We start from the raw sequence: 13,215 nt of genomic DNA on the forward strand, positions 1-13,215 counted from the left end.
TATCCATAATTACTACAAATACATAATGAACAACTTGAATTTGTTACTTTCTAGATTTTATTACATCTGTTAAGGACTTGGTCCAACAAGAAAAAGGACAATACATGTCATAGCCCTGTTTCTCTCCTTAGACAAATTGCTTATGGATATACCCACTCTGTGTGGATGTATCTACTTGCAAAAGACCCTCATCACTTGACAAAAAATTGGCTAATGAATGTACTCATGAACTCTCAGTTACTACTTCCATTTCTCAATTCTTATTTTTAGGGGTTGGAAGGGACTGAGGCTCATTATAAAGAGCAGAGAACACAAAAGTGCACTCTTTATAACTCATGAAAAGGTGATCACTATAAAATCCACCCAAATGTTTACACACTACTCACAGGCATTCCTTGAATGGACAGACCACTTGGTCCTTGGGGTCCAGGGGGACCCTGGGGTCCTGGAGGGCCTGTGTCACCTCGAGGCCCCTCTGGTCCCTGGAACACAAGAGAAGAAAATCATTCCAGAGGTAAGTTAGATTCTCGGTACTCAAAAGATATTTCTGCTTAGAGCACTTATAATTTATTTCCTTATGGAATGTTCCTAAGACACAAAGCGCTGATAGGATAGAGCAAGACAACATGCCTCCCAGACAAGATGTCATCAGTAAACCAAAAGAGTAAACACATGGCGGTTGCTGCAACTTTAATTTTTTTCTTCCATAAATAAGAAGGCTATGCCAACTACGTGAGTAACTAGACCCCCCACACTCCATAACAAATCCAAAATACAGAAGTACTTCAAGACCACCCTCCTGGTCTGTGGCATGTAGGTTCATACCATCCAGTTGAACTACATTCTCTCCACCTCCACCCCTGTCAGCCACCCATCTTGGGGGCACTCCTGCATTACTGAAGACTTTGCCCCCAGTCCCTGTTTGCTTCCTCATCTTGACCCCACCATTCCTCTGTCTTCTGTGTCTACCTAATGACCTGCCCTCAGTATAATATTACTTGATTTTCTTTCTTCTCAGGATCAGGCACTCCTGTCACATTAGCAGCTCTTATTTCCATAGTTTGGACCTTGGTCTATCACCTCTGTAATCTTAGTTCTAGAAAAACTACATCCTCAACCTCTTCTTCTTGCCCTTCTCTCATTCTGGGACTCCAGTGAAAACTAGTATAAGTTAAGACTTCCAACACCTGGATATCATGTTAAATGTAAGCCTGACGAATCCATTACTTGGGACAAGCAATACAGAAGAAAAAGTGGGGACAGATTATGAGCGTAGTCAGTTAAGTTTCAGGTTCATGGGGATAACCATGTGGACATGTCCAACAGTCTGGAGATCGAGAGATGTCTGAGCTGAGATGGATTTTGGAGTAGCTAAAGATGTGTTTGTGGGTGAGGTTCTTAAGGAGACTGTTGAGAACAGAAGAAACTGATGAAGATGAGATGAAAAGCAGGTAGAAGGGAGAAAAAGAGAAGCCTGAGCAGTGTAGGAAAGGCCAAGGCGGGGGGAGGATTTCTAATAAAAAGGTGTCCAACCATATCAAATGCTGTAGAGATCTCAAGTAAGATAGGAATTAAGCCATAGCCTGTGGATTTGATAACAAGGAGGTAATCGATGACCTTAATAAGAGCAATTTTACAGGATTCTTATAGGAACAGAAGTCATATGCAGGCTAAGTACGATTCTGGTTATATATAAATGGAATTATATACTATGAACTTCATTGGTTCATGATTCTTTCATGTGTCAGAGTGGTGTTGAGGTTCATACATTTTGTTGCATGTTTCCATAGTATGTTCCTTTTGATTGCTGAGTGGTACTCCACTGCATGGATATATAGAAAATTGTTTATTCACCTATTAATGAACATTTGAATCATTTCCAGTTTTTTGCTATTGTAAGTAAAGATACTATGAATATTTATGTACCAAAAAAAAAAAACCACTTGGAACTGAGGATGCAGAAAACAAATGAAATCTATTCTTACAAGAGACATAGTGTAGGAGGAGGGGAGATAGAGGTAGATTTAAAAAATATGATGGAAGAAACAAGTTGGTAATTGACAAATATTGGTTAATGCTTATAATCATTTAATCATATATCAATTAAATATTATTGAGGAACTGAGAATGGAGCAGAAGAGCAGAAACTATGTGGTCTCATTTTATTCTATACAGTATGAGACAAAAATGACTGAGAGCCCAGCATCATGGCTGCTTTAAGCTTCTAAATTCTTATTATGTTTGCTACAATTAAAATATGGACCCACAAAATGGAAAATAATACAGCATGGGGCTTTCCATATGGAAGGTATACTTTATCTGTTCCTACACTATGGCATTGGTGGACATGTAAGGATCCTCTGTCTAACAAGACATTTTCCTAAAGCCACTTCATACTTATATCTGTGATTCATTAAAATCATCATGTAAAAATAACCACCTCAGTAGTGGTCCTGTGGAAAATGCTTATCAGAGGTAAGGGGTCAATGTTGGGATCATCAAACATCTTTGAGCTCCTCATAAGTCTTCATGATCAGAATCATCATCCAGTGAGAATGTTGGAAAAACAATGGGATCCTGCTGGGATCCCAATGAGAGGAGGAAGCCAGAATCTGCAGGAGCTCCTGGGCACTGCCTTGAGGTGGAACTGAGGAAGACTCAGTGTATTGCTGTCTGAGAAGAAGCTTTAAAATCACTGGCCTTCCTTGTAGGACCATAAGACAGAGAGTCAGGTAAGAAACATCAAGTCTATGCCAAAGATATGTGTCGCAATATCAGAAAATTAAACAAACAAAAAAGGAGATATGTCATGTTTTGGGTTGGCTAGTGCCTCATTATCTTCAGTCTTCTTTCATTTACCGCCCCCCTCCAATATTAGCTCCTACCTTGCTGCACTTGCTTCCAGTTTTACAGTAAAAATTTTTGCAGTGTTCTCTTCCCCATGAAAAAATACCATGCAAATTGAGTAAGTGACCATATTGAAGCAGTAAGTCAAGACTGCAAGGTGGGTGGAGAGGAGATTGTGTGGGGCAACAGGTACAAATGAAAAGGGGAGTCTAATTATAGAGAGCCTTGAATGCCATGCCAAGGAGGGTGAATTGTATTCTCAAGGCAATAGCATATGACTACAGATTTAAAAGTATGATACAACCCAGCATAACTTTAAAGAAATAAATCTGGGGGCAGATGTGCAGAATCCATCAGAAAATCAAAATCACTGGAGTCAGCAGACCAGTTAGAAGATTTGCCAAAAGCCAGATAGAAGATGGTGAGGCCTGAATTCAATTAGTGGCTGGGCTTCTGCCCATCCCTTAGGGTGCCTCTGTGCAAAGTAGGAAAACGTGTGCCTGGACACGGCTTGGCAGGGCTTGGTCGTCTCAGCTGGTGCTTTTGTGCAGCGCAGGGCCTACACCAGCACACGTGGTGGCCCTGGGCAGTGAGAAAGGAAAACAGAGCTGTGTGTTTGATTACACGTAGTGGGGAGGGAGTAGGACTCTAAAACTTGAGAAATTACCTGGGAGGGAATGCTGCCTAGTTGTGCTTCAGTTTTCTCCTTACTTTGTTGTAGGTCGAGAAAGAGAAGAATATACACAAAAGAATACTACCTTTGAAACTAAACCACTCAGAACACTGACATTCTATTTTTGACCTGGAAACTAACCTTTCTTTTACTAAGCTCTTAAATATTTTTATGAAAAAACAGAAGTCTTTAAGGGAAAAGACTTAGACACAACTTTCCACAAAAACATAAAGGGTTCTAGATTGCAAAGGGTAAACAGGACTGAACTTCAAAATTATATTATTGCTAATTATGAGAGACACAGAGATACAGAGAGACAGAGAGAACATTACCTTTGGACCCTGTTCACCTCGTTGGCCCTTTGGTCCTCGGAGTCCTGGACCACCCTGGCAAACAGATGTTAAGTATTAGCACAAAGACAATTCTTAAACAGCATATTTCACCCCTTTTCTTCAATAATATGGATTATGTAATTCTTATTTTGAACAAAGGCCAACTTATTGTGTAATGGTGTATGTTCATTATGATCCTTTACTGGAAATCTGCCACCTAGACTCACCTCTTCCTGCTGATGATTTCATAGTTTGAGAAAGCTTTCTATGCCAAATCCTGTCAAATTAAAAAAGCTACAGTATTTTGAAATTTAGTGTGTAAAACTATTACTATTAATGGACGCAAATAAAATACACTGCTAATCTAAAATTGTGTGTCTTATACCACAACTTTGAGATTATTCAATTAAATTATAAAAAGCATATAAAAATAGTTTTTTAATTGTGACCATATTGAAGCAGTAAGTCTAGACTGGGATTTTTATTTTAATTACACCATAAAAGGCTAATCAGTGTTACTGAAACTTCAGTTATTTGCATTTTCCCTAATATTTTTGCCTTATTAAGGCACATCTGCACAATTACTTAATATCATTTTCCTTATCTAGATCTATATGTACATACATAATACGTAGATATGTATGTGTATATGTACTCTTGCAAACATATTCTTTGTATATATGTGCATAAATATATATGTGTATACACTGAATATTTTTCAATTGACTCACTATTTCACTTTAATCTAATCTTAAAAGCAAACATTATAACACTATAGTTAATGGAAAAATGTATTACTTATTAAGAATAGAAAGAAACCTTAAAAATACACTATAAATAATGTTATTAAATTTAGCTAGATTTTGTTCCTATTGAAGTCTGTAAGCCATGGGCTTGTTCTTTGTTAAAAAGGGAGACAAGTAGGTATTAGTATTAGTGTGCACCAGAGTGAGAATATCTCTTTCACCTGAGCAGAAGGATTAAACGCTCACTGAAAATGGAATCGCTTTCTCAGTGTGTGTTTCTAATTTATTTCCTGAAAAGCATTCTGTGTGCCATCAGCAGAACACTCGCATCACTTGGGTAAAGACTGGATCTGGTGACCTTTAAGGTTTCTTCCAGCTTGTTTTAACCACTTAAATTCATTCCCCTCCCCAATAACACCTGGTTGCTTATCTTCCAGACTTTAATTTTTTTTTAAGATTTTATTTATTTGAGAGAGAGAGTGAGCACAAGCAGGGGGAAGGGCAGAGGGAGAGGGACAGGCAGATTCTCCCACTGAGCAGGGAGCCCTATGTGGGCTGATCCCAGGACCCTGAGATCAGGACCTGAGCCGAAGGCAGACACTTAACCCAGTGAGCCACCTGGGCGCCCCTCTTCCAGACTTTTAAAATATAATTCTAAATTTGCATTATATGCGGAGTGCCCGGGTGGCTCAGTCGTTAAGCGTCTGCCTTCGGCTCGGGTCATGGTCCCAGGGTCCTGGGATCGAGCCCTGCATCCAGCTCCCTGCTTGGTGGGAAGCCTGCTTCTCCCTCTCCCACTCCCCCTGCTTGTGTTCCCTCTCTTGTTGTCTCTCTCTCTCTGTCAAATAAATAAATAAAATCTTCAAAAAACTTCTTTGAAGAAGACTCTATTATATGCATATATGTACCTATAGAAACTATTACCTATAGTATTTTTGTACTATTATATGATGTATTATAAATTACATATGTGACATCACACTTCTTACATACTCCTAAGTTTTTTAACTTAATATATTTTAGAGATTCTTTCCCATGACTTAACATATGATTTAGCTTATTCTGACCGAGTTGCGTAGTTTTCCAAACCTTGGATTATACAATCGTTTGTTTAACCATTCTTTATGACTGAAAACATAGGGTTTTCTCACACATTTTTTTTTTTTTTGCTGTTTAAACACTTCTGCCATTAACATCCTTAAACAGCCCTGCAGTACAGACTTTAATATTTAAGTGCAAATGTTAATATTTAGGATATCGACAAGTAGAATTACAAATGAAATTTGATTGGTAGGCAGATATATTGTCAAACTATGCTGCAAAACACCTCTGCCAATTTACTCATCTACCAAGAGTTTAAGAGGGTTCCAGCTTCTCTAAACCTCAGTCACCACCTGATCTTGAAGGGGAGCAGAATTTGTCACCTCACAGTGTGCCCCTTTGGAGTAAGGATTATTTTAGTCTGATTATTTAAGAAACTGCAGACACAGGAGAAGCCCTGAAAACCAAAACCCGAGTAAAAGTTTTATAAGAGACATTTACATTTATGAGGGTTGCCTCCATTTGTAAAGGTTTCTCCTTCTGTAGCAGGAAAAAAAGGATGACTCTAAATCTCTAGAAACTTACTTATGAAGAAGGCAGAGACTAGGGTCTGCATAACAGCTTCACCCTTGTTTCCTGCACCTTTCCTGGTAACCTCCCCAAACAGACTCTCCGTCCCTAACAGCCCCCCCTCTTTTTTTTTGTCTTTAGCTGAAGATGATATTTAAAGTGCTGGCTTCAGCCATGTTGGGGAGTTATTCAGTCTTCCTGGGTATGTCCCATGTAAACAGGAGGCATGTGTGTTATTAAACTCTTGATTATTTCTCTTCTGTTAATCTTTTTATTAAAGGGGTGTCTTAGCCAAGAATCCAGAAGAGTAGAGGGAAAATTATTTTTCCTCCCCCAACAATGTTGTCAAACTTTACATTTTTACCAAACTAATTGGTAAAAAATAATATTTTACTCTTATTTTAATTTTCATTTTCCTTAACACTACTTTAATGGGGCATCTTTTCATAACATTTGCCCATTTGCATTTAATCTCAATGCAAGTACCAATTTCTATATCTTACTCAGTTTTCTAATGGGTTGCATGTCTTCTTCTCTTTAATGTGTAGAAATTCCTCATATATTTGGATACCACACCTTTCACTGCTATATGGGATGCAAATTATTTTTCCCCAGAGTGGCAGACACTGTTGGTTGGCTACCAAGCAGTCTTTCCTGACTCCCTTGTCCATTTTATTTCTCCTGCTACAAAGGCTGAAAAAGATGGATTTGCTTGCCCCACCTCCTTTGCAACCAGGAATGGGCACATTAGTCACTCTGGGCTAATGTAATCAAGAGGCCATAAGCCTATAGAAGGGAAAGTGGGAAGATGGGACAAGCTTGGGGGACCATCCACCTCTAAATCTTTTGCTGAGCAAACAATAAATATCTAAATGTCCCGGTGGTTTACACTACTGTGTCAGTCGAATTTTCTGTTCCTTGTAGCTAGTGCAATGCATCCCAATTAATATACCATTCTGGCACAAACTCTTTAACTTTTTCTGTGCATCTTTAATGATTGGTTTTTCACTGCAGGTTTTGTTCAAATGTGACAATGTGGCTCATAGCTATTCATGCTGGAGGCACCATGTCTAAAAGCCTGGAGCCTTTTATATTTGTAACTTATTTTGCACCTTATCCTTAACCTTCAACACTGAGCACATGACAAGAATTCAATACATTTTTGTGGATGTTAACTTCCACAAAATAAGAAAGGGTTAGCCTAGGCAAAGGGAATATGGCTCATTCACCCATACCTTCCTACAGCTGTTTTGTAGTTTATTGGCACAAAACACCCACATGTAAATTCTTGAATGAGAATTTACCTATTTTAAATCATTAGCCAGGGTTTATTGCATATTGTTTTCAGATACTATTTCTTGAATAGTTTATTATACTTTAAATATTTGAACATTTTAATAACTTTTCTCCTATTTTATATCTTTCTTTCCAAGTCAGAGCTCAACCCTTCTCTTTCACTTCTCTGCTTTTTTCTCATTACAAAGTTTGACTCTTAGGTCATTTGTAAATATTTTATAACTTGTTCCAGCAGTATTGCAGATGAAAAAACTTGAAAACCCTCCAGCTAAAAAAGCTTATTAATGCTGCTTAAAATAAAACAAACATTATTATAATTAAGAACTGAATGCATAAGTCCCAGGAATAAAGAATAAAGAAAAACCAGAGACGCAAGCATGCGCACAGAGACTGCCCTGGGGGAGGACGGGGAAAAAGGTTCAGGATTGCTGCAAAGCTTTTACTGTATAGCCCACACAAAGCAAGGAAATGTGAACTTGAGCCTATGATAGGTGGGGGCAGGGCTGAAAATGAAATGTTTAAAGCTGAGGAACTTGAAAAGCTTCACTGTGAGTCAGGTAGGGGAGAAAACAAACAAACAGTAAAAAATAGCAGGTGGATGACCAAGATGTTGCTTCCAATGTTCCAATGTAGCTATGGGAGGAGTTGGAAATGTCTTTGCTAAGAAATATTACCCAGAAGCTGATTCTCAGACATTCTAGAGATCAGAATTCATCCTGTCTGTCAGGAGCAAACAAAACTCCAGAGTCAAACATCTAAGGTGGATTTCAGTTGGTTGTCTACCCAGGAGCTTAGCAGAAGCAGGCACAGATATTCTCTGGAGGAATACAGCCCCAAACCGGCTCACAGTATCCCCTGAGATAAAATTTCAAGTAATACAGCTCAAATATACAGCCCCCCAAAATCACACAGAACATATGGAAACAAGATAGCATGAGTAACATCAGCAGAAAAAAAAAATGGCAGACTCAGAAACACATACAATGCAGATATTGAAATGATCAGATAAAAAAATAAACTATACTTAAAATATTGAAAGAAAAAATAGTTTTGAAGTATTACAAAAGAAGAAAGAGTATAGAAATGCCCAGAAGTTTTGAAAAGGAACCAAATATAACTTCTAGCTGTGTTAAATATAGTCATCAAAATCAGAAATGCAATGGATAGGTTAAACAGCATATTAAACATAGCTAAATATAGAATACACTAGAAACTAAATTTGAAGAAATTACACAGAAGAAGCCTGGAGATAGAAGCAGAAATAAATAAAAAAAATTAAGAGATGTGAGAGTAAAAAAATACATCAGTTGAATTTCAGAAAAACATAATAGAGATGATAGGAGAGAGGCAATATTTGAAGAGTTAGTGACTAAGAAAACTCCAAATTTAATGAGAAACAATGCCATCGAAACTCATGAAGTCATAAGTTTTCCAAAATGGCAGATTATCTACATCAAAACCCCACACTAGAGCATACCATAGTGAAACCTCAGATCACTAAAGACAAAGGGATCTTGCAAACAAGATCTTCCCGTTTATTAGTTTGGAAAGTTGTCTCACTGCTTTAATTAAGGCCAATATTAAAAATTTTAAAGCAAGACAGGAGGCTTATTATTCTCTTATATTAAAATCTGAGCTGATAATCGGTTCAGTGTTCTAGAGTAGCTTTACCACGTAAGGCAACGTGGAAGCTCAGTTGCTTCCATTTTATTGCTCTGCTGTGTTCTAGGACATTGCTTACCAAAGTGAACCACTACCACATGTTCCCAGAGTAGTATGTTGAGAGGGGTGAGGATGGATAAGGAAGTTATTTTGTTTTCATTTAAGAACAACATCTAGGTTGACTGCATATCCCTTTTCTCTCACTGGCCAGAACTTGGTCATAAGGTGATACCCACTTGTACAGATGCTAAGAAGTCAAGTGCCTAGGTGAATGGCCACATACTTAGCTAAAACTCGGGGAATTCTACTATGAAAAGAAGCAGTGGCAATGAATGCAGGAAGTACAATCAACAATCTCTGTAACAACCATCAAAACTATCTTTTGATAATATGGGAAATAAAAGCATTTTGCGATGAACAAAAATTGAAAATTTACTATCAATAGTCTCTCATTAAAGGAACATCTTGGGGCACCTGGGAGTCATAGTTGGTTAAGTGTCCGACTCTTGGTTTTGGCTCAGGTCATGATCTTGGGGTCCTGAGATTGAGCCCCGTGGAGGGCTCCGTGCTCAGCAGGGAGTCTGCTTGAGATTATCTCTCTCCCCCTCTCTCTGACCCTCTCCCTGCTTGCTTGCACACTCTCTGTCTCTCATAAATAAATAAATAAGTAAGTAAGTAAGTAAGTAAGTAAATAGAAGGAACATCCAAAGGGTATATTCCAGAAGAAATAAAAATGATACCAGAAGATATTGTGAGCAAAGAAATAGCAAGTATAGAGGCAAGTTTTAACACATAGTAATTGATAACAAGTACTAAAAAAATGTCTAGTTTGTGATGTTAAAAAAATACTGGATAGCAACAGTGCATAATTTATAAAAAGGATGATCCAAGAGAAATAAATTCCAAGAAAATCTATCTGTTGAAATAGGGTGAAAATCTTGATTCTTTTTAGACTTTGTCAAGCTAAATATGTTTGTTAAAATCTCTTCATTGACTACTAAAAGAATAGCTACGGAGAGTATGATTTCCAAATTAGGGGAGGGGAGAAGAAAAGAATAACAACAAAAAGCCAAAAAGTGTAAATAAGTAGATAAAACCTCAACCAACCATGAAAGTCACATATATACATCATGTGGGACAAATAGAAAGCAAAAAGTAAGGTGATATTTATAGGAATATTTGCCCAAAGAGGTTAATTATCACAAACAACAGAATGAATGGACTAAACTCTAAAAAAATTACAAAACCAGATTGAAAACAAAACCTAGCCATATACTATTTAAACAGAACTCATCTCAAACTTAAAGACAACAGAAAGACTGAAACTAGAAGGATGAAGAAAATGGGCATTAAGGAGGGCAGGCGATGTGATGAGCACTGGGTGTTATATGCAACTGATGAATTATTGAACTCTACATCTGAAACTAATGATGTACTATATGTTCGCTAATTGAATTCAAATAAAAAATATATACATATACCCGGAAAATAACCCAAAAGAGAAATGATGATATTGCAAGTCACTAGCAAGATGATTGTTCTCAATTTTTTGTACACTGTAACACAGTCTCAGGATATACAAAGCAGAATTACAAACAGAATTTGACAGATTGAAATTGAAGTAGAAGATTTTAAACATCTATCTCAGCAATGGAAAGATAAAGAATTAATGCAGATAAAGAAGATTCTAACAACATAATTTACAGTTTGATTTACTGGATATTTATATTTAGAACTCTTAACTCCACAATTAGAAAACACATTCTTCTAAAGCATACATGGAACAGCAAAAAAACTTGACAAAAGGCCACAAAGCAAATGTCAAAGAATCAACAAATGTCTAAAAATTGGTACTATGGAGACTATCTTCCATAAAAAAGTGCAATAAAATTAATACAACAAAAAAATAAAATTGCACATATGATCGGAAATTTAAAAAGACACTTCTAAGTGAACTGTGGCTAAAAAGAAGGAATAAAGACAAACATAAAAAATGATAGCTCACAGAAATATTAAATTTAACTACATTGGACTTAAAATTTCTAGACAATAAAAAGTCCCATAAACAACAAAGAAGCCACAGACCAGGAAATGATATTTGCAAACCATATCATTAATAAAGGATTAGTTTCCAGAATACATAAAACCACTTAGAAACTAATAAGCAAAAAATCTGCACAACAAAATCCCAGAAAAGTTTATAAACAGGTATTTATATAGAAAGGAATTTAAATGACTCAGAGACAAATGAAAAATTGCTCCATCTTACCAACACAAAGGGAGTCTTATTTAAAATAACAACCACAGGGGCGCAGGGTGGCTCAGTCGGTTGACTCTTGGTTTCAGCTCAGCTCATGATCTCAGGGTCTTGCGATCAAGCCCCAAGTTGGGCTCCATGCTGGGTGTGGAGTCTGCTTGAAATTCCCTCTCCTTCTGCCTCTTCCCCCATTTGCGCTCTCTCTCTCTCAAATAAATAAATAAAATCTTTTTTTTTTTTTTAAAGAAGTCTATACAGCCTTGTGGCTAAAAGCTTAGATTTTATTTTTTTTAAGATTTTTATTTGTTTATTTTTGAGAGAGAGAGAGAGAGAGCATGGAGGGGAGGGGCAGAGGGAGAGAGAGAATCTCAAGCAGACTCCTGATGTAAGGCTCAATCTCCCGACACCGTGAGATCATGACCTGAGAGCCAGAGAGCACAAGTTGGGGGTGGCGGGTAGAGGGAAAGGGAGAAGCAGATTCCCCGCTGAGCAAGGGGCCCAATGTGGGGCTCGATCCCAGGACCCTGGGATCATGACCTGAGCCAAAAGCCAACGCTTAACTGACTGAGCCACCCAGGCGCCCCTCTTTAGGCAAGTTTCTTAACATCTCTGTGCTTTGGTTTGCTCATAGGATTAAGTACGTGTTTAGCACAGTGGCAAGCACATATTAGACACGCAAGTGATAGCTATGAATATTATTAAACAACATTTAAGTCTGAATGAGGCAAGACTTACTGGTGGGCCTGCTGGTCCCAGAGTCCCGGTATTGACTTCAGAACAGGAGCAGGAATGTGGTAGCTCTGGGCAAGTCTCCTCATCCCTCTGAAGGGAGAAAAAAAAAAATAGCATAACTGTTAACAAGACAACCTATACAAATAGCTTTATGGACTCAAAGAAAACACTTTAAGACACTTAAAAAAAAAACTTTCAAGTGAACATTGGTGTGGAAAGGCAAAGAATATTCTCTCCTGCCCACAAAATATTTTCCTTAAAGAAAAATGAATGAGTGTCTAGTGAGTCATTGATAATCATCATTACCAAAGGATGTTGATAAAATGAGCTTGGGGATGTAGGTGAAGAAAGGAAGGCAGAAGTGGGTATAAAAGATTCTGGTTACTATTTCATTCAGTTTGAGTAGGAGTACTCTATGAACTAAAGGTCTTGAACACTTTCTTATTTCTATTTCAAAGGATTAAAAAAAACATGTTGGAATAGTCGATCAGAACAACTGCATCTACACTAAAACACATAAAACAAAATGAAAACAGTGCTTAAATGCATCATCAAGTCCTTGTAACAACTTTCCTTATGACTCACGTTCTGTCGTTGAACATAAGGAAACACCAACAGCATCCATCTAAAGCTTTGGGATAGGAGCTCATTTTTCTTCTCTTGCACAATTTTATTGCCACATGACATTACAAGATAGATTATGAACATCAGTCTAACATCTCTGGATGAGTAACTGGGGTATGAAGACAGAGCACCTGCTAACAGCTATCACGCAATTTGTGGCTATCCCATTTGAAGTACCAGCCAAAAAGAAGTCTGCACCGGGATAAGAAACTGCAGACCTTCATAGGGTTCACCAGTCCCGTTGGACAGGGAGAAAATAAGCTTCACTTTTTAAGAATCAGGGGAAAAGTAAAGCTGGAACTGAACAGAGCACGGATGATAACTAAATGATCAAGTGGAAAATAATCTGTCTCTGAAACGTTCACAACGGAAACCCAGGAAATGTTGAGTAGAGGGCCCATGTTACTATATATACTTTTCTCTAAATGTTGGACA

The 13,215-nt window shown here is 37.7% G+C and overlaps 1 protein-coding gene across 5 annotated transcripts in view; it reads right to left on the reverse strand.

Annotated features, from left to right (window-relative positions):
* Positions 1-13,215, reverse strand: part of COL14A1 (collagen type XIV alpha 1 chain) — a 214,226-nt gene that overhangs the window by 50,832 nt on the left and 150,179 nt on the right. For all 5 annotated transcript variants that reach the window (XM_054512474.2, XM_045895977.3, XM_045895976.3 and 2 more), the window contains 3 exons: positions 12,160-12,246; positions 3,853-3,906; positions 387-482 (listed from right to left, as the gene is read on the reverse strand). In XM_054512474.2, coding sequence (XP_054368449.1) covers positions 387-482; positions 3,853-3,906; positions 12,160-12,246 — 237 coding nt within the window. The remainder of the gene's footprint in view (positions 1-386; positions 483-3,852; positions 3,907-12,159; positions 12,247-13,215) is intronic.

The sequence above is a fragment of the Mirounga angustirostris genome, unplaced genomic scaffold (genome assembly GCF_029215605.1).
Source record: "Mirounga angustirostris isolate CCGP_5_RB_7025 unplaced genomic scaffold, mMirAng1.0.hap1 SCAF_4, whole genome shotgun sequence".
Lineage (NCBI taxonomy): Eukaryota > Metazoa > Chordata > Mammalia > Carnivora > Phocidae > Mirounga > Mirounga angustirostris.